General features: G+C 32.9%; 1 protein-coding gene across 4 annotated transcripts in view; it reads right to left on the bottom strand.

Annotated features, from left to right (window-relative positions):
- Window positions 1-105: 105 nt before the first annotated feature.
- Window positions 106-22,255, bottom strand: part of COL11A1 (collagen type XI alpha 1 chain) — a 200,556-nt gene continuing 178,406 nt past the window's right edge. For all 4 annotated transcript variants that reach the window (XM_069479087.1, XM_069479089.1, XM_069479086.1 and 1 more), the window contains 10 exons: window positions 16,224-16,277; window positions 15,223-15,330; window positions 14,659-14,712; window positions 14,514-14,549; window positions 14,365-14,418; window positions 12,596-12,845; window positions 8,099-8,211; window positions 5,886-5,954; window positions 3,020-3,253; window positions 106-1,816 (listed from right to left, as the gene is read on the bottom strand). In XM_069479087.1, the coding sequence (XP_069335188.1) occupies window positions 1,670-1,816; window positions 3,020-3,253; window positions 5,886-5,954; window positions 8,099-8,211; window positions 12,596-12,845; window positions 14,365-14,418; window positions 14,514-14,549; window positions 14,659-14,712; window positions 15,223-15,330; window positions 16,224-16,277 (1,119 nt within the window). In that variant the 3' untranslated portion in view covers window positions 106-1,669. The remainder of the gene's footprint in view (window positions 1,817-3,019; window positions 3,254-5,885; window positions 5,955-8,098; window positions 8,212-12,595; window positions 12,846-14,364; window positions 14,419-14,513; window positions 14,550-14,658; window positions 14,713-15,222; window positions 15,331-16,223; window positions 16,278-22,255) is intronic.

Raw genomic sequence — 22,255 nt, 5'->3', positions numbered from 1 at the left:
TGTAAAACTATTCTAATCTGGATGGTCAAGAAAGAGAATCAAAAGCCTTTTCTGCAATAATGAATAATTTGGAACCTATTTAAGAAAGAGAATGACCAATCCAGGTAGACAAGACTTGAGTTTATTTATAGGATTCATATCTCCCTTCTTAAAAGGACATTTACAAACTTGATTTCAAAAATAAAAGAAATTCTGAATGACAAATGTTCACGTTTTAATTTCAATATTACAGGTATGCTCTTTTGTGATAAATTACCAGTTGAAAATGTTCCAGTGGAATCTGGTATCAATTAATTTAACACTTTATATAAGAAATAATAAAACATTTATTTTCAAGTCTTACATATATTACTTAAAATAGATACAAAGTTCAGTTTGTAATTTTTAAGTTTTACTGCTATTTCAAACTACCTGAAAGAAAATACCTTAGTGGAAAAAAATGTTTTGATTGCCTTGAATAAGTATGATTTTTAAAACAAGTACTGCTAGTAACAGTCCACCCATATGTTATTTAGTAATTAGGTAGGTCAAATGATTCATGAAATTATCTTTAAAGGAAAGAAATATTTGTTGGGCAAGTAAAATAATATTTGAGACTATTATAATATGCAACTTAGAATCAAATTCAAGAAGTTGATAGATTTAAAAAATTTAACATTGCACAAATTCATAAATAATTGCTTAATTTCCATCTTTAATATTAACCTGCATTATTGAAGCACACTGAAAACAATGAGATGAAATAAGGTAGAAAACATTGTACATATGATCATTTGCTTGGTGGAAGCATTGGTTTGTTAAAATAGTTTCTCATACATACTTCCCTGTCCAAAAATATAAACTTGTTTGTTTTCCATATATACAAGTATCCTGTGAAATCCTGGAATCTGAGAAAAAAAAAAAAAGTTTGAGGTATAGTATTGAATAAAGCATCACAATGCATGATATTTTTGGCTGAAATTCAGCAAAGTTACTGTCAGCAGAGAAGAGTTGATCGTAGTGTGCTTCCAAAAGTCTTCTAGGTTTTTGCCCTCTGAAAAATTTGTTGGCGACATCAAATAATTGAACTCTTCAACATCAATATATACAAAGGCATTTTATTATTAACCAAAGAAAGGGAATTAGAGTCATCAGAAATTACAACTTTATTTTTTCATAATACATATATTTATTGCCATGATAGTTCTGCAATTGTCATAAAATTAAAGTCAGATGAAATTTAGAGACACGTGCAAGTTTTGGAAATGGACACATAGATAACAGTATAGAACTGTACATAAAATAATTACAATTTATCAAACACACTGTTTTAGCACATCCTTGATGGATGAGAATGAGCACCATATTTTTTACGAATATATATTTTTTTCTCTTTTTGTTTTCTACAGCACCAAAGAAATCCAAATAGGAAAAGGAGAGATGAGAATTGGGAGTCAAGAAGCAACTCTGTTTCCATCTCAGCCACACTATCTTATATTTTTATAATTTTCAAAGCTTTTGTCATGTGATTCTGCTCCCACAAGGACATCAGTACTTCCTTAAATGGTACATATATATGTAGCAAGTAGTTTTCTATACCATCCTTATTCAAAACTTGCATGTGGCATAAAATGGGTTGGTGGCACCAAGGTATATTTTCTGTTGGTTTCATATGTTCTTTGTCCTAATCTTAGCCAAGAAAACAAACAGGACCAACTTCAAATCCAAACTTCTGATTCTGATCACCAAAGTCATTGATCATGACATCAACAATAGGTACTTGATCAATTTTTGGTGTGTTGATTTCAATCACAGTTTTTTCATAGCCTTTTCTGGACTGTAAAATTAAGCAGAAATAAAAAGTTACACAATCACTTAACATTTTTCAGTGTTATTTTTTCTTAAGCTTCTGAATGGAAGTACAAAAGTCAAAGAGAAAAGAGTAAGAAAGCAAATTTGTCATTATCTATGTAATAACTCTTCTTGTTATTGACACAGTTTTAAATTATGAATGTCAAAAATTACATTAAATATTTAGCTGTAATTACTCAACTATGATACTCCAATATATTTCACAGCTAAAAAGAATCTTATAGAGTTGATAAATACAATTTAATATGAAAATTGATGTTGGTACTGGATCCTCCTATATAAATACTACATCTTTACCATTATAGCTATAATTTAGATATATATGCATAGTTAAATTCTTATGAAAAATTTGAGTACACTATCAGAATTATAATACCGAATATCAAAAGTCAAAAGCTATATATTAATTTTATGAATATTTAACAATATACTAGTATTGGGAATGCTTTCCACAACTTTTGTTCCATCATTAATTTGCTTTATTTTCTTTTCTTTGTTCTTCTTGTACTCTGCTCATTTTGTTGAAAATATGGACCCATTTATTTGTAATTGTGACTTCTCTTCAGTTATCAATACTCAGCTAAAGCAATGAGCTTTTTAGGGTGCTCTATGAAGCATTTTCTCATATGAAATTCCTATGTGTCTGAAAAAGATAGTTCTAGAGTAGAAACACAACAGAAATCATAGTAAACCCCAAACTGTTGTACTATAGTACCAATCAAAAAACTCTTTATAAAGAAAATACAGGGGTAAAAATTATCTATGGTATAAACGGTATGATGGTGATTCCTTTATCTGTAATTTCAGAATCACTAATTAAGGAGGCAAATGACATAAGGTTTTTTATTTTCTTTTTCATTTCAAGAATAACTAGTTGGGATACAATTCAAATGTCGGGAATAATAACATATGATCCAAGAGTACCTTTTGCTATGGTTTTAAAAATGTGTCTATGCGTATGTTTCAGAGTTTCTGTGTGTGTGTGTGTGTGTGTGTGAACATTAGTAGTTTCTAATATACCATAGTTTAACATGTCAGTGTTAAGCATCAAATCTTTATAACAACCAACATCCATTTCATGAAGAGAAATCTGGCTTTGGACCCAGCTAGGATGGTTACACGCTGCCTCTCATGGCCGGGAAGGAAGGCAAGCAAAGGTTATACTCACCGCACAGCCATCATACAGTGCTTTGATGTAAGGGTTATTGTCATAAGACATCTCCTCATCATTTGATCCCAAGAACCGCAGTGCTTTGTCGTAACTTCCTGATGACACATCATACCAGGCTGCTGACTGATGGCAGTTGTAGGTGAAATTCTGCCGAGCAGAGGCAGTCAGAAGTTTCAGAAATGTCATTTGCACCATGTTAATGGAATTTCCTTCAACGTCTAAATATGAAAGCTGAGAAAAAAAGAATAAAAAGACACATAAAAACTCTTTTCCTCGTTTACGCTGTAAAGAATAAAATCACTGTCAACAGCGTACTCTGATGACAGAATCATGTAGATGAATCAACAGCACCATTTAACCATTTAATTAAAAAAGTGAATATTGAAGTCAGAAGACCCAGAGACAGAATTTTATGAAATCAGGCTTATATCTCTACCTGAGTAACTAACCACTGCTTATTTTTGAAAAAAGTCACTTTATCTCTATTCTTTCCTAAACAGTAAACATTGCAAAAACAATGCCTTAGGTTCCAAGATGTTTCATTATATTTGTGTATCTTTTAAAAAAGGAAGATGGTAAAGTAGCAAGACAATGAGACCTGGGCAAACTCAGAGAAATGTAAATGTTAATTGGTTTTATGTTGTAGTTTGATTTTGCCTACTCCTTTCAAAAATTTCATAATGTATCTACTTTATCCAGATCTTTAAATATGTTCCTACACTTTTGATTTTGGGGCTATAGACCTCTATGGTATTTTTGGCCTTCTAATTTTCAGTGCAAACATGCCTGTTTGTCCATTCTTAGATGACATGTGTATTTATTACTGTATTGCCGTCACCAAGCATAATGCCCAAGACAACACAAGTAAATATTTGTTAAGTCAATACTTATTCTGTATATGAAGCAGGAAAACAGTCCTAGTTGTAAATTATTAAAAAATGTCTCATAACATCTTCATAAATTGTTTTATTTGATATAATTGAAATATCTGGGCTCAGCTGAAACACATAAACTTAAAAAAAAAAGTAAGGAATTCACCCAGATGATACATTATATCAATGTAAAGGCACTTAGTTATCTGTGACTTTCTTTCTTATAATTGATTTTACGTAGTCATACTGAATAGCAGGTCAGATGATGAGGATTCTTGTAAGATTTAAGAAAAAAAAAAAACCTATAGGGGAAACTCAATCTCAGGCAAACAAAACAGAACAACAACAACAAAACTCCAAAACCATACACATATACAGTTCTGTGTATGTGTTTTTAAATTCATACACAAATAAGAATATAACATGAATAATATGTAACTTCAAGACTATACTAAAGAATTAGAAGTGAAGAACTTCATTGTGTCATTAATTAATATGTGTAGGTGGGCCGGGTGCGGTGGCTCACGCCTGTAATCCTAGCACTCTGGGAGGCCGAGGCGGGTGGATCGCTGGAGGTCGGGAGTTCGAGACTAGCCTGAGCAAGAGCGAGACCCCGTCTCTACTAAAAATAGAAAGAAATTATCTGGCCAACTAAAATACATATAGAAAAAAAAAAAAATTAGCCGGGCATGGTGGTGCATGCCTGTAGTCCCAGCTACTCGGGAGGCTGAGGCAGTAGGATTGCTTAATCCCAGGAGTTTGAGGTTGCTGTGAGCTAGGCTGATGCCATGGCACTCACTCTAGCCCGGGCAACAAAGCAAGACTCTGTCTCAAAAAAAAAAAAAAAAAAAAAAAAAAAAAGAATATGTGTAGGTGTATATAGAAATAAGAATATAGGCCGGGCGCGGTGGCTCACGCCTGTAATCCTAGCACTCTGGGAGGCCGAGGCGGGTGGATCGCTCAAGGTCAGGAGTTCGAGACCAGCCTGAGCAAGAGCGAGACCCCGTCTCTACTAAAAATAGAAAGAAATTATATGGACAACTAAAAATATATATATATATATATATATATATATATATATAAAAATATTAGCCGGGCATGGTGGCGCATGCCTGTAGTCCCAACTACTCGGGAGGCTGAGGCAGGAGGATTGCTTGAGCCCAGGAGTTTGAGGTTGCTGTGAGCTAGGCTGACGCCACGGCACTCACTCTAGCCTGGGCAACAAAGTGAGACTCTGTCTCAAAAAAAAAAAAAAAAAAAAAAAAAGAAATAAGAATATAAATAATCAGTATAAAATAATAGCTTTTTAAAAACATTAAACAATTGAATAATTATCTGAATAAATGGGAAACACTCCAATTTGAATAAATCCTAGTTAAAATATTTTAAATACATGTATATTTTAAACAGCTTTTAAATATGACTTTAGTTTTGGCAGGTAACCTTAAAATATCTTTAGAAAATTAATAAATGAACTGGCAATTGTATGAAAATCTTTAAGTAAATTTATGCTATAATACAAATTAAGGGTCAGTAAGTTCACTATATTTCCAAATGTAACAATCAGGAAAAAAAATTGCACTTTCCAAAAGTTCTTACTGAAATGGAAAACAAAGAACAAATTAGGTTAAAGGTAGACAGAAAATGAAATAGGAGCCACAGATACTAACTGGATATTACATTCTTTATATCTTATATTTTTAGCATAACCTATTTTTAGGATATCTATGTCAGGTACTTAGTGAACTGTATATGTTATTTGATCATATTTATTCAGTAAATTTAGTACATTTTCATTTACTTAAAAAAAATTTTAGACTACTTTAAGACACCACAGTGTTCTAAGAGATGTTAGGTGGAGCAAATTAGAGACCACATGGAATCCTACTTAGTATAATTTAGACTTTCACCGTCAAGGTGTAGAGATAAATAATTTGAGCTTCATTTAGGAAGTCTGAGATAAACCATTTCATGTTGAGGTAATAACATACCAGTTTTCCTCTCTTAAATTCACTATACCAACTTCCTGGTTTCTCCTTAGGCCATGAGGAAATTCTTACCTGTTTCAAAGGAGGAGAAAAATTAGAATGTAGGTGAACATTATGAACAGTATTGTTACTGTAGGTATCTGTCATTTTCAGTATGACTAAGAAGCTGAAGAACTTTTAAATTAATTTTAAACCTACACAAAATGAGATTATATAAAACGATTACACAAAATTATACAAAACGAGATTATACAAAATGGATTATATAAAATTTTAAGAATGATCCTTTGAATTCCGTGTAGTGAAGACTGAGTCATTTCCTTCCTGTTCTCTTTACTGGCCCAAAAAGAGAAAGGGAGAAAACAACCTGGAAAAGACATACTAAGGGCTAGAGAAGATACTGGTGGAACTGAGGGAGTGTAGAGAAGTTCACCCCAAAATATGGCTCCCCGATATAATGGGTATTTTGAATAACAGGTTTGTAGAAATGAACATATGCTGGAAGAGACTTTCCTCCTGTCTACATAAAGGACTTCAGGGACCCACCAAGGAGAACAATTGTTTTTCCTCCTCCTTTTGTTTCTGAATCTTCTGCGTCTCCCAAAGAACAGGACCAAGTTCTCTGAAGTTCCTTTATCTGCCTGAAGTCTGAACCCACCAAAGAAGAAAGCAATTACCTCTGGTCTCTCCCCTGAGTTTTCATTAACTGAACTTACATGGCAGGAAGAAAGACTGAAGTCTGTCAACACACCTGGACAGATTTTTGTCACAAACCATTGTCTACTGTGCAGGTCCGACAGACTGTCTCAGGCCATTGTATGGTCTTCAAGCACACTGAATTCCTCTAAAAATCAGTTACTACACTCCCCAAATCATTCATATTTCCCCATCTCCCTTTCCCTTGAGAAGTAAGGTATATAAACCTTTATTCCCCATAGGGATATTGGGCAATCAGTCTGTGATTCTCTCCCAAGGTTGCTAATAAATTTTAATGTCATTTCTCCTATTAATCTGTCTTTTGTCAGTTGATTTTTCAGTGAACTTTCTGACGGTAAAGGGGAAGTTTTCCTTTCACCCCTGGAGATCACCTAGTAATCCCTTACAAAGAAAACCCTCAAAATACCAGTCATCATTAGCCAGCAAGGCAGGTGTCATCTGCATTCCACAGCCAAAGGAAATATTTGAAAGTATTTAGCCAGTAACTAAGGAGGGGGGATACTATAGAAAAGTCACGGACAGGAAGCAAGCCTAATCGTTCCCTTCTGGGAAGAATATTGAGAATCCTTTATAGACTTGCATTTATTGTTTTGCTATGTAAAGATCAGCAAAATATAAGGATATATAAATCCTCACCATCGGGAATTTGAGTAATCAGTGTAAGAGGAGGCATTTTCCATTTTGCCACATTTCTCTGGGGACTAGAGGAGCTTTATTGTGTTTTGCCACATGCCAAGTGGGGTTGGGAAATGGAAGTTGCTTTTTCTCCTGCCCCTACTACCCACTCTTTACTCACAAACTTAACTTTTCCCCTAAAAACATTAGCCACACGTAAAGCTACTTGCTTTGCTTTAAGGAGCTCCTGTGCCTCTGTATGCCCACATCACTTATTGGGAAGAATGGGATTTATTACATGAATGCAAATAAAGACAAAATGCCTCACATAAAATGTTTGAAGAATATAATGATACTAGTGAAAAATATTTTCTTATATTAATGATTTGCATTTAGCTTTAAAGATAGAATTCAAGTATTAATATTGATACTGTTGGGTGAAAATCAAGGAATCTGTTTAAAGAGACTAAATATTCAACAACAATACTCTTATATAAAAGATTGATTCTTTATAAAATTGGATATTTTGGCATAATATGCAGCTGTGACTTCTACCATGTGTCAATTGGACAGAAGAATACTATATACATGCACTAAAATTTGAGATTCAGCTGTGCTGCATCATGGAAAGCCGTAGAATTTTAGAGAGCAAGCAGGTGCACAAAGAATACATCTGGGTAAAAAAATAAAGGAGAGAAGTATTTTTTAACTCTGTGAATCTCGTTGGTGCTTTATTCATGTTTATGCAAATGAAATGCTCTAATTACCCTGTAAGAAAAGCAGATAAATGAAAATATGACAGTATAATTTTCCTGTTTAGTTCAATATTGCAAAAACATGGCAGAAACTGTCAAGATTCACCACCAAAACAGATTGGTACTTACTCCCTCAGATTTTTTCTCTGGATAAATACAAGTCTCACCACCAGATGTGAAATTACAGTAAACTTTGAAGGAATCTCCCGAACAACCTTGGTTGGGATCAATCCAATATTCACCTAGAAGGTAGCAAAAAACATATCATACACAAATTCATTGATATCAAACTTCAATGCATTAGATATTAAATTATATTAGAAACAGAAATAAGGAAAAATGTATATTCAGAGATCATTTCCCTTTTATGCTTTTGGTCATATCAGGGTGTATGTTTGAATAGTTAAAGAATGAGCCTCTGTGTTGTCTGCCTCAACGCTTTGCGAATGCTCCACACACCCTATCTGGAGTACACTTTATTTGTTCTTATCTTGCCTATCACTTTCAGGTTTCAGCTTAAATGTCATCTCCTAAAATATTAGCATTCCATTTATCTATGTATAATAAACTATGCACATTGGATTCAGATATACCTGATTCCAAATCTCATAAGTATTATTTACTACTTAAGTAATTTGACTATAATACACTTTCTCCCAGTTTAGCCTCAGGGATCATACTTTGCCTTCCTTTATGGCAAAATCTTCTTGTAGTAAATGTATTTTCTTTTTGAATGAGGTCCTAAGAAGGACTACTTTATATATTTAAATGTAGTCTGCTACTAATGCCATTACTGAAATGTTACAGAACAAATTTATGTGAACGACCGTAGCCATGAATTTGGTGTCAGGCGAGTAAAGATGGCAAATAGTGGGAGCAACAACTTATTCTTTAAATAATTGATGATATGGTTTGTGTTAACAGAAGTTATTGGGAGCCAAAATTGATATGTATGTGAACATTACTTTGCTTCATTTTGTTGGAACTCATAAAAAGATCCCCCAATATGAAGGCCTGAAAAGCAAAGTTTCTCTTGGATCTTCTGCCCTCCTGTCTCGTGCCTCTCATTCTCTGTTGAGGCAAGTCAGAGAAACTAGAATCCCTCTTCTCTAAGGTGAGTTATATAGAAACTAGAACCCCTTACCCTGCAAAGACAACCATAAAACCTAAGAATATTACTCTAAAGTTCCGCCATCTTTCTATGTAACTGATGGCCATAAAGAAATTATGACCCTACCCCATACTTGGGAGGAAGAAATGCTATAATGGAGAGGCCAAGAAGAATTTGAACAGAAGGCCTTGCGAGGTTTCCCCACTCAAACTATTACCATTAGCTCATACCATTTTTTGTTTGTTTGTTTGTTTTTTGTCCAATAACATTTCTATATAGCTGGCCTGCTTCATTGAACCTAAGCCTAAAATCAGATAACGACCCCTGTATCCTTGGGTCCTCATTCTGAAGGCTCCTGGGTCGTGTAGAACTATGATCAAAATACATGTGCTATGCTTTTCTCTTGTTAACCTGTCTTTTGGTACAGGGTTGTCGGCTGTGACCTCTCTGATGGAGAGGAAAGGAATCACACTCTTTCCTCCCCTAAACATCCTACTATTTTTCATGCTGCCACTTCATTTCAATATCAATTTGAATTATATTAATCTTCTAGTTGTGAAATTTAACATTTTAAAAAGCTCAAATTGCTTAGTATTGGAACTCTCAAAAATCCAAGGTCAACTTGCTTTATTTTCCACTAGCACTTATATATAAACAGGGAAAGTACTAGTCAATAAGCTTCTGTTTGTCAGGTAACCTGGATATCATATTTAACACAAACATTTACACTTTTTCTGATTGCACCATCAATACATTCATTTCTGAAACAAAGTGGAATTCTCAAGAAAAAAATACAAGAAAATAAAAATCATCCAAGATTTTACCAACCACAGATAACCAGTATTAATCTTTGATATTTCTGATATGGTTCTTAAGAGTATATAATTTTGTATTATATGGAAATGAGAAGCATCATTTTTATCTTGCTTTGTTGAGTTAATATTATCATTGAATATTCTTTCAAATAATATATTAATTGCTTAATTATTAAGACACCTTCATTCAGTAAAGTGGTTCAGTGTCCTATGAATACAATGTTCAATTTATCTTAAATTTATTCATCTTCCATTTCTCTTGTCACATTCCTAAATTAGTCCACCATCATCTCTTGTCTAAATTAGTCCAACAGCTTCTTAGCCCTTTGATTCCATTTTGCTTCCTTCCAAATAGCTTCAAGTAATTTCCCAGTGTGCTCACTGTTGTTCAGCCATAGCAACCTTCTTTCGGTTCCTTGAAAACCCCAAGACCCCGTCTTCTTCAAATCTTTGCAAATGTCCTATACCCTCTGCCTGGAATACCCTTTTGATTCTTAGCATGGCCATCTCTTTTTAAGATTTCAATTTAAAGACCAACCCCTCACACATTAACATTCTATTTATCCAAAATAAAATCATATCTTAATTATCTAAACACCTAGCTTTTTTTCATACTATCTGATATGATATGCTATTATTAATTTTGGGGGGGTTGCCTGCTCCACCATGAGATAATATACTTATTACACCCAAGGACACTATTCTTTCTGTTCATCTGTGAATCTCTGAACAATGCCTGGCACTGCTAAACAATCAATCAATATTTAATATCAATTAATTAATTAGTACATCAAAGAATTAAAGCTGGTTACATAGGAACAACTGGGAACTATAATCCACAGTTAACTTACCATTCCCAAAATTTACGACATTTTTTTGGACTGCTCAGGTTCTAATTAATCACATGTTGCTTTACAACTCAATACATGCTGCCATCTCTTACATTTGATTTTCAATTATGCATGATGGATTACCTTATTCATTCGAATCAGAAGTGCAAGAATCATATCATACTGTCATATATTTCCTATATTTTTGTCTAAATGTCATATAAATGCAATAGAAATTTTCTGATAGGCCAAGATTTAAATTCGGGAGAAGAAGAAATTTTGTGGAACAAGCTCAAACTAAGTCATCTAAGTCCTTTCCTTAAAATAATGGAAGTTAAAAGTAAATCTCATTACAAATCACTGAACTAAACATATCTTTTTCAAAATAAACACATTACAAATTTGAAGATCTTGGATATCAGTTTGTGTAGGAACTCTAATAATTACCTGTGTTTTAGTCTTAACAGGCTGTGCTTAAAATAAGATTTTAAGACATTCTTTCTTTACGGTGACTGTTTCTGAATTACGTTTAATTTTCCAACTCACACTGAGTTATTTATATCTGCGTTGCCCAGCCCCCAGCCTGCAGACTGGTACAGGTCTATGGCCTCTTAAGAACCGGCCGCATAGCAGAAGGTGAGCAGAGGAGGGCGAGCAAGTGAAGCTTTCTCTGTATTTACAGCCATTCCCCATCACTCTCATCACCACATAAGCTCCACCTCCTGTCAGATCAGCTGCAGCATTAGATTCTCATAGGAGCGTGAACCCTACTGTAAACTGTGCATGGGAGGGATCCAGGTTGTGCGCTCCTTATGAGAACCTAATGCCTGACGATCTGAGTTGGAGCTGAGTCGGTAATGCTACCATTGGGGAGTGGCTACAAATACAGATTATTATTAACAGAGAGGTGTGACTGCACAATGCACAATAAATGTAATGTGCTTGAATCATCCTAAAACCATCTCCCCCACCCAAAAATTGTCTTTCATGAAACCAGTCCCTGGTACCAAAAAGGTGGGAGCCACTCATTTAGATCACAGTTGTACCATTCATGATGTGACTAATAGGCCAAACAATATTTTCTTGGGAGTAAAAGAGGAGGCAAAGTATTTCAGTATAAAATGGGAGATTTAAAATCAGATAAAGATATGCCCCTTGCTAGTTTAGTAATTGTACGAATTTGGTCAACTAACTTAGCATACTTGAAGCTCTTACCTTCTCAGAACAATAGGTGTGTGAAGGTTTTGTCAAAGAGTAGGCATAATAAATTATTCTGAATATTATTAAAAAGTAAGCAATTCATAGTTGCTCTGGTTATTTGTGAATCAATGAAAGATACATTTTGTCCCAAGCTATTCCAATTCTTAGATATTCTGTTTGCCAAAGCATTGCTAAACTGATGGATCAAGTATTCATTAGTTATGTTATTTAATCATAACCATATTATTTATACTAATGTAAAGTACTAATTATAATAATGCATTGCTATTAATTAATCACATTAGTGCATTCATCATATTAATGTAAAGTAAGTTAATAATAATATAGTAATAGGCTCATATGTATTAACACATAATACCCATTCTATGATAGTTACTATAAGGCAAAATACATTTGTGTTAGATATAATCATCCAAAAATGACCTTGCCGTAATTTAATGAAATCTTATTTAACAGAACAGGATTTTCCAAAACAAATCTTGAATTGCACAATGTAAATGACTTTTTCTGTCTACAAGACTAAAATTAAAAATTGTTTACTTTTATTTAGAGACTGTATTAAACATTTAACTAGAATTAATGAGGTGACAATGCACCTCAGTAACTTAGAGGCTTCCTACATTTGCCTTGTCATGTATCAGCAACCTACCATCTGGGAAGTCAGGATGGCTGAGTTGCAGGTCTTTGCAAGTTCGGGCTGGATTAGTTTGAGTACCCATTGGAAATTTCATATGCTCGATGTCTTGTTTCAGAGAATTGAGGGAACCAAATATTTCCTCCATTCCATCCCAGTAATCAAGAATATTATCATCTGCATCTGCTTGCATGCCTTCAGTATGCCTTCTTGTTTTTTTGGGTGACAAGATTGGTAAAGGCTGAATGACTTCTCCAGGAGGACCCTGCAAACAAGATTGTAAGTATGATTGTTTCATAAAGTAAAATATTCTGTAGATATTAGTTATTATCGGTTATGTTTTTGTTATAAGAAATTATAGTTGGTTTAGTTTTTTAGTATTTAAAAAATATATGACATATAATGTTTACATATATATATATATGTTTATTTATAAGTACTTTTAAAAAAAACCTAGTGGAGATATTGAGGTAGGTACACAAATCAGATGCTTTCTGGTCCTTTATTTACATATTAATGTAGCAAAGATTTATGTAGATATATGTTATGTATGTTACTTTGTTATTTACTAATTAGTCTTCATTTATATGCCCCATCTCCACACTCAGATTTTGAAATCTCTGAGGATTAGAACAGCATTTTAATGTTCCTGTACTATCTAATAAACTATTGTACTTGATAATAATTTATATTATGAAACATTAAACTTTAAAAGATATGCACATATTATCTTGCTTCAAATATGTATAATTTAAATCTTTATAAATAGCAAACTTAAAATAAATGCAACCAGACTTGAATTTACATTAAGAGTAGAACTACACCAAATAGTTAATCCATGTTGTTATGGGTTGAATTGTATCTCCCAAAACTTCCTATGTGGAAGTCCTAACTCCCAGTATCTCAGAATGTGATCTTATATGGAAATAAGGTCACTGAAGATAAACTTAGTTAAGATGAGGTCATTAGGATGGGCCCTAATCCAATATGACTGATACTCTTATAAAAAGGGGAAATTTGAACACAGACACACACACAGAGGGAAGATGATGTGAAGAGATACAGGGAGGACAGCCATCTACAAGCCAAGGAGAGAGGTGTGGGGAAAATCCTTCCCCACAGACCTAAGAAGAAACCAAAGCTGCTGATACCTTCATCTAGGACTTCTAGCCTACAGAATTGTGAGAGAATACAATTAAACGTGTTGTTTAAGCCACACATTCCCTGGTACTTTTTTTAGTTTGCTCAGCAAACTAAAACACATATTGTTTTCAAGAAAGAAAACTAAAATTTTCATCACATGGATCTATATTTTAATTCTACACCTTAATAATTGTGGGAAGCCTGGAAAAATGTCAGTATTAATAAATGTTAGCTATTATTATTGCTTTTATTGTTTTTATTATATATGCACGATGAAAAAAAAACATATACCTCAAGTTCTGTATTCCTACAGTCAGATATAAATTTATGTTTGTGGTATACAATCAGTTAGTTTCATTAAAATGTGGCATAAAATGTGTATGATTCTCTTCAAAAACTAGTAAAAACCAAGGTTATTATAATACATAAGTAAGGTATCTCTATATTTAAAGAGTGAAATCAATTAAAAGAATAGTCTTGGCATGCTGACCTGATTACTCAATTGATATAGTCACCATTTCCTATAAAATCTGCACTTTTGACAGAATGTACTTTTTTGTCTATCTAATAAATTCAGAGAAATCATTGGCAGTCTCCAGATGTGAATTATCAGAACATTACTTTGGTTAACATGCACTTACCGGAGGCCCAGGAGGCCCTGGAAGACCACTGTCACCTTTCTGGCCAGCAGGTCCCTGTTAGAAAGAAAAAGGGAGAGGATATAAGTAGAGAAAAGGAAATTAAGTAGGTTTCATTGAAAAATTAAAATGCCAAAGTAAAACGTACTTACACTAGAGCCTTTGTTACCCTTTGGGCCTTGAGGACCCTAGAAAACGCAAAGGTAAAAGCACAGATAAAAATCTAGAGCATTTGTTTCACTTTGGTATATCTGTAACTTAAGTCAACCTTATAAGATTCTCTGGTCTTGTACTTACCGGTAAGCCTGGAGGACCAGGGGGACCTATGGGGCCAGCAGGACCTGGAATTCCCTAGAAAGAGAATCATTCAATTTAAATAGCTTTCCTCAGTAGTCCATTGTCATGTTTAACATAACCACACACATTCAAAAATTTAGAGAATTCAAAAATACTTAAGAATAGCTTAAAAATTTTCCGCTGTGAGTCTAAAAAATAACTTTTGCAAAATAATCTGAAATTTTTCCCCATTTTTCTGTAATGGCTATACTTTCTTTATTTTAAATACACATATATGTGTGTATGTGTGTGTGTATTCCTTCAACCCTCAGAATAAGATTTACATGTGATAAGAATTCAATACATGCATCTTTAAGCATCTATTAAACTATAATTTTTATAATTTTTATCTTAAGTCATATTTTTAATGTATTTGTTCTACGGTTTTCAAAAACAGTACTGACATAGCAGATTAGGAAAGATACTTTAAATTACTTGTTTGATCATGTTTAAAGGAACGTGTGCAAATGTGTGTGTGTGTATTATTCAAAAGGAATAGGAAAAATTATCTGTATTTTTACTCACCCCATCCCCCTTTGCTCCTGGAGACCCTTGAGTTCCAGGGAGTCCTCTGTCTCCCTTTTCCCCTTGTTCTCCTGGAGGACCAATCAGGCCAATTAAACCAGGATGTCCCTTTGGAAGGCAGAGAAAAAATTTTTAATAATATTTAAATTACAATCATTATTAAATTCTAGTCATAAAATATTTGGATATTAAATTCATGAAACCCAAAAATAAAAATTAAAAATGCACATAAATACATGAAATAATCCTTTTGAGTAGAATATAGGGTAAAGAACCAACCTCCTCTCACATGACTAGATCATTTACTGCTACTTTAAAGCACAGCTTTATTAAGGGCTGAAAGTAATAGGGAACAAAATGTTTTCTAAAAATATCATGTTCAGTGTTCCTGAGGAATTCCTTCAGTTAAAAGACCAATAATGATCATAAATAATATGGGTGAAGTAAACAACCAAAACCACATTATTCTAATTAGCACTTCATTTAATATGGATGATCTATTTTTCAGAGACTTTGCAGTCTTTTAAAGACATTCAGAGATTTTAAAATAATACAAATGATATTAATACCATTATAAAAAAAGCTTATTTTTTTCTAACTGGTACAACTCAGCATAAATTCTAGGAGATCAAATTACTATTTGTAAGATATTTATAGTTTGAAATTTTTATTCTCATGTTTAAAAACATAAAAATGGGTATTTTGTTATTTCATCTGTTTATTTTCTGAATAGTTATTTTAGTGTAACCATACGCTTTCTCCATATGGTTCCTAAAAGGGAACATTCAGAAGATATAGCACTAGATTTTCATACATTTTTCACTATTTGCATATTTTCCCTTCTCTAAATACTTCTGAGAGGCCAAAGATTCAGAGCTTTTTCCATAGTTAGAATGACAAAGATATTGTTTTAAATTTCCTTTTGAGTGATTTTAATCCACAAAAGTTAACAGCCTCTGCTATTAGTACATTGAAATTGTAACACATTCTTTTATTCTCACCTTTTCACCCTTGGAGCCGGGGTCACCTTTGAGACCTGGTAAACCAGGAGGTCCCTAAATAATAAGAAAAAATAAACAAAAATAGAGTTGGTATTAATTAGCGTATCATATTACTAGTCCCAGTGCTAGTTTGGTTTTGGAAATACATAATTCAAAAATAGTTAATAATGATGAGTGTTAATTTTTTTTACAGGATTCTAAGTACATTTATATGTTTAAAATATTATAGTTTAATTTGTAACTATAACATTACATCATTATATTGACAATTTTGAACAAATAAACTGATGTTAAAAATAAGACATGGTTTATATGGCTTTTCAGTCAAGAAGAAAGTATAAATTTTCAATTACACTAATTTTAGAAGAGATTTCCAAATTATATATCCAGTCAATCAAATATTTCTATGCTAAACAAATTTCAAAGGTTATAGTATTTTCAGTAAAATTTAAAAGACTCAATAAACTTGTGACTGTCAATTGATTTTTGATAACCACAGAAAAAAAATTTGACAAAAATTTTAATACACTGTTTTGTTTATATTTCAATAACAACTATATTTGTATGTCTCAAAATGGTGGCCTGATATTCTACAGAATAACAATATATAATTTCTCTATATACAGACTTAAAAATGGAGCTGTGTACTTCTGCCAGGCTGTGGTCAATTTTCCGAATTCTGATTTCAATTCTTATTCTTCGTTTTCTTGTAAATAGACATACTTTACTATTAATAGGATTACTAGACATATATAATAGAATGTCTAATAATCCTAATAACATCTTGCATATATAAGGTAACCCACAGTCTACAAAACTGTCTTAATAATCAATCTTCAATATTCACAACAATCCTGATAAAGTAGCTCTTTGTGTTCTTTTTACTTGTGGGAAACTGGGTCATTTAACTTCTGAGTACCAAGACTGTGATTCAAATTTAGCACTCTGGTTCCAAGTCTAAAATTCTTTAGCCATATGATTTTGGACTATTTAGAGTGACAGGAATAAGCAAGGAGAAGATGGTGGTACTCCGGTAGGAAACACAAAAGATATTCCAAAAGAACAGTAAGACAATGTAGCAAACTACCAAAGAAGATATGTCTTTGAGGAAGTGGACTGATTTAGACTCTGAAAGTTTTAAGAGGGAAAGGCTTCTATATAGAAGACAGTAGAGTGAGAGAGGGCCACATTCATGGCATGACTGGGCTGGGAGGGATTTGGGAAGAAAAAGAAATGTCAAAATTTCTTGAGTCTTGAACTGAAAATCCCTACTACTGAGCCAGAAATGGCCTTAGCAAATTATAATATGAGGGCACTTGTCATTGTATAACTATTTCAGAAGATATGGTATTTGATGACTTTCTTTCTCTTAATAATTTACTGCCATCAGAGCACTTGAAATCAAGAACACCAAAAGACCACAGGACTAACCTGATGATTAGGTTTCTAGGCTGAAGATCCTAGAGAACTGGTATAAGTTATTCCTGCTCCAGATTCTCATAGAATTTTGGGTACTGGCAGAGTTTTAGAAATAATCAAATGTGATACCATTCCTTTTATTAACAAAGGAACAGACATTCAGAAACGTATTAATTTTGTGCGATCACAAAGCTCGCCAATGGAAAAAGCAAGGAGTTGACCCCATGTCTTATGACTTGACCCAATGTTCTTTCCATGAAAAATATTATTTTCTTCTGTCATCACATTACAAAATAGGCACATCCAAAGATGAAGCTTTTTTTTTTTTTTTTTTTTTTTTCTGATTAGTTAATTGGAGTTCACTCCTGGCTGCTCAATGGAGTTTTGCACAAAAATTCTTCAGTTTTTAAAATTCGTGTAATAGTTGGTAGAATTAGCCTTTTCCAAATTACACTCCCAACATGGCACTTTTAGCTGTAAATTCTAAATTGATTCTCATATTTAAATGATTCGTAATATTAATAAAGAAATTTATTTTCTTCATGTAAATATACCTCTATTTCAATAATTTAACTTTTCTATAGTCCAAGGCTATGAGTTTTATCCTTTTAAGTTATATTTTTATGAAAATTATGGCATGACTTTAGTAGCTAACTCTCAGCTCTGCCCTCTTACCCATGGATAACTTTTGAACAAATGTTTTAATCTACAAATTGGTGTACTCTAAAGGCAACAGAAAATAAGGTTTTGCTCTAAAATTACAAATGAAATAATGCAGGCAACAGATGCTGTCAGAAGAAGTATAACTGACATTAAACAATGATTTATATATATGTGACTCATGAAATTAAGGCCAAGGTAATTTAGATAGGGCACCACTGCCTGCAACAAGTAAGGCACCAAGCAACAAAGGCAAACTGTTCATATGGTTTCTCCATAAGTCTGAATTATTTTGATTGAATTATTTATAATTCAAGCAAATTGTTTTACCTTTTACCAGGCTTCCTCATGAGACATCACTATTGTATCCTTCTACAAGGCTACCGTGAATAATTTCTTCCCTCATCTAGGGATACTTTGATTCTTCAGCATGAAGGAGCACATTATATCCTAGTCCATAATTTTTGTGAATATAAAATATTAATAGCCATGGATCTGATCCAAGCAGTGAGATGCATTATGAAAACTAGTATGGGTTCAGAATAGACTATGCCTGGCATAAAAGCCAGACTCTTTTATTAGCAATTTAAATTAGCTAAACAAAGAGAGCTTCATTTTCTCATCTGCAAATGGGGATTATTTCTATCTCATAGGGCTGCTGCAAGAATGAGTAGATGGGCCCTTTCCATTTCTTGGTTTCTGAAGCCTCCTCCTCTAACTGAAATTCTGAATATCTGGACAGATTAAGGATAATGTTAATATAAACTAGTCCTTGTGTAACAGCAGAATTTTGGGCTATTATTTTGGTATATTTATATTTGTTTTAATTCATGAATAAATTTGAAATTCTCTAAGTATTGATGTAAAAGTGGACAATTTTCTTGCATTGTTCTATTAACAACAGACATAAATTATTTTCACAGGAAGTATGTGCAGGTTTAAGTGTAGATATGCCTCAGACAAAAAGACGACTGTAAGGAAATTACCAAATTCACTTTTAAATATATAGTAACTCCCTCCCCTTCTCTGTGGTTTCACTTTCCACATATAGACTGTATAAACAGTGAAGCATAATACAAATGTTAACTATTAGTTTTAGATATGCTACAGATGGACAGCTATCAACTTTCTTATCCCATTCTAATAGTATAAGCTAAAATGGCAAACGAGAAGAAAGAAGAACTACTAGTAATTCTAATGTTTTAGGCTTAGTGAGAAATATACTAGACATTACTTGTGTTTTAAATGCATTTTAAATCTTTTCTATAAATGTTATTTATGAAGGAGTTAAAGATAATGAGTATTAATTCCTCTAAACTAATAATCTCTCATGAAATTACAAACTACATCTAAGAGTGAATCTGCCAAACAAAATCAGCTTTTTATTTTTCACCATCTGGAAATAGAAATTGGTAACATTATGATATTGAGAGCAGTTATAAATAACCCTTTGAACCTGAAGCAGATCACAAACATCGACTCTGCATATTAAAATGTTATTCCAAGTATACATATTTTCAATATTCTCTTTAGGATATTGTTAATTGAAAACCCCTAGGGAAATACATAATTCATAAGTAATAAAGTGAAAAGGAAATAGAGACAATACATTCTTAGATGTTTCAAATGCAAGCCAACATTTTCCCCTCTGCAATATTATGCTTTGTGCAATACTTTGATCTATATCTCAAAACTCTAGTGCATTCAAGTTTAAAGAAACTGCAGATCCTACACTTTATTTAGAAGATAAAATTGTAAATAGTGTGGAATTTGGTGAAAGGCAAACGCTTTGTTATTTAAAACTTTTTAATCATTATAGAATGCTACCCATCTCAAATCTGTTTACAGATAGTTTAAATGTAGCATTAAAAAAAATCAAACTGTAATTCAGTATCCTAGCCTACCTTTTATTCAGTCTTTTAAAGTTTGAAAAACAATGCTATCAGATATTTCATTTTGTGAAAGGAAGGAATATATGATAATACTAAAGTAAACTTATGCAAAGATAAATGCTAAATAATTTTTCAGGTGCATTACAACAAATAAGTTTTTAAAAGAACATAAAAAAGAACAAAATAAAAGCTTAAAATTAAAACAGATGTTAATTTCACCTTCAAAAAATCAAATAAATATTAGATTTTAAAATTACTAAATCATGTTACTTTTGACTTTGCAGTAGAGAACATAATTTAGCCATCATCACTGTTTAAAAAGCTCAATCTTAATCTCACTTAATGTTTGTTGACTACTCAAAGAAAATTCTAATAAAAATTTTTAAAACTTTTAAAAATTCAGATAAAATTCTAACAACTCTTGTAGAGCTCCACTTAAAAGAACTCTATGAACTCTTCATACAAGCTCATCACTCTTCTTAGCTTTCCGTTAGGTCCCACATGGGCTATTTATCTATCCTCAGTTCCACATGGTGATTCTAAGTATACATGTATGTGTGTGTGTGTGTTGAATTCATACATGTAAGTAAGTTTTACCATGTGAAATATTTAACTTTTAAAAAAAATAAATACTGCATCATATCTGATCTTTAGTAGAGCCGATAACATAGAGTGGGCATATACCCTGCAGAAATCATTTTGAGAGCTGTAATATGTTTGTTTTACTCTATTCCAAAGAGTTTCATCTCCAGAAGGGTCCCATAGAATTGTTCAACTGCTATCTATATGGGTAAACGATGCTCTGTTAGATAGAGTTCAATTGTCTAATTAGGTAGCTGCCAGTCTGGAAAGATGAAAGTAGGTAATTTGTACTTACTGAATAGCTAAGTTGTATTTAAAAGTTGGGAAAAGGGGAATGTCTTGGTAGCTTTGTCTGACCAGTGGAGCAATACTGTAGGAAGTTACAGGCAGCTTCTAGAAGGGGAAAAGAGACCCAGTAGGTACTTGTGGAATTCTAGTGATGAGCAAGTTGAAGCCTGTGTAGACTCGGATGTGGGTATGAATATATTGGAAATTAGAATTAGTAAAAATACATTATGAAGAAAGTATTATTCACATAGTTTTCACACGGATTAATTTTAGAGATTAATGCAAACCTATATGTTTTCAAATCTCTGCTAGTCTCACCACCCATATCTTATCCACATTTAAGCCTTTCTTTCCCTTCTTTAATAATCTTATCATATTTCTAACAGGGAATGGCCCCTAGAGGAGATGACATTTAAACGGTCTCACTCTGAGTATACCTAGCATCCTCAATGTGATTCTATTATAGTACTTATATCATGTTCTGACTGCTGTCAGTGTTAATTGTACTTGTTGATCTCTTACATTTGATTGAACAGCTAACAACTTGCAAACAGGTTTACTGATGACACACATGCATAAATGAGGTGAAATTTAGTTACTTTACTTTAAGAATATGAAATTGATTATTTTTCAAAATAAGTCCCATTATTTCATTCATTTAATAGTTATTCATTTAATAGTTATTTGTGCTACTAATGCCAATCAATAGTTTAAAAGTGCTTTAAAAATAACTAATTCAATTAACATAAGAACCCCATGGAGTAGAAAATATTAATATTCCAATTTAGCTCATTTAAATGTTATAAATATTCCGATTATAAGTACTCTCCAATAAAACAGGCAGTCAGAAAATGGCATGCACCCGTACAGCTTGCTTCTCACGTTGATCATCTCACTTTGCCTAACAGGGTGTGAGTTCTTCTGCCTTCTTGCACTGTAAATTCATATTTACTTAAGAGTCAGATATACAAACTTTTACAAGCCGGAATCAGGTGGTATGTCTGATGATTTTACTTTTAATATCTGCTGAAGGAAACCTCCAGCATGGTGCTTTTTATTTCATCTGCAGAAAGGTCAGAATACTTATTGGAAAATCTGAAATAACAGGAAGAAAAATCTCTGGCAAATTTTAGGGTGACACTAAGGCAAAGTAATTTTTCTTCCAGGCTCTGACTCCGTGCAGTTCACCAT

Source organism: Eulemur rufifrons, chromosome 8, assembly GCF_041146395.1.
Source record: "Eulemur rufifrons isolate Redbay chromosome 8, OSU_ERuf_1, whole genome shotgun sequence".
NCBI lineage: Eukaryota > Metazoa > Chordata > Mammalia > Primates > Lemuridae > Eulemur > Eulemur rufifrons.
The sequence above is the reverse complement of the archived record's forward strand: the minus strand, read 5'-3'. Positions and strand labels throughout refer to the sequence as shown.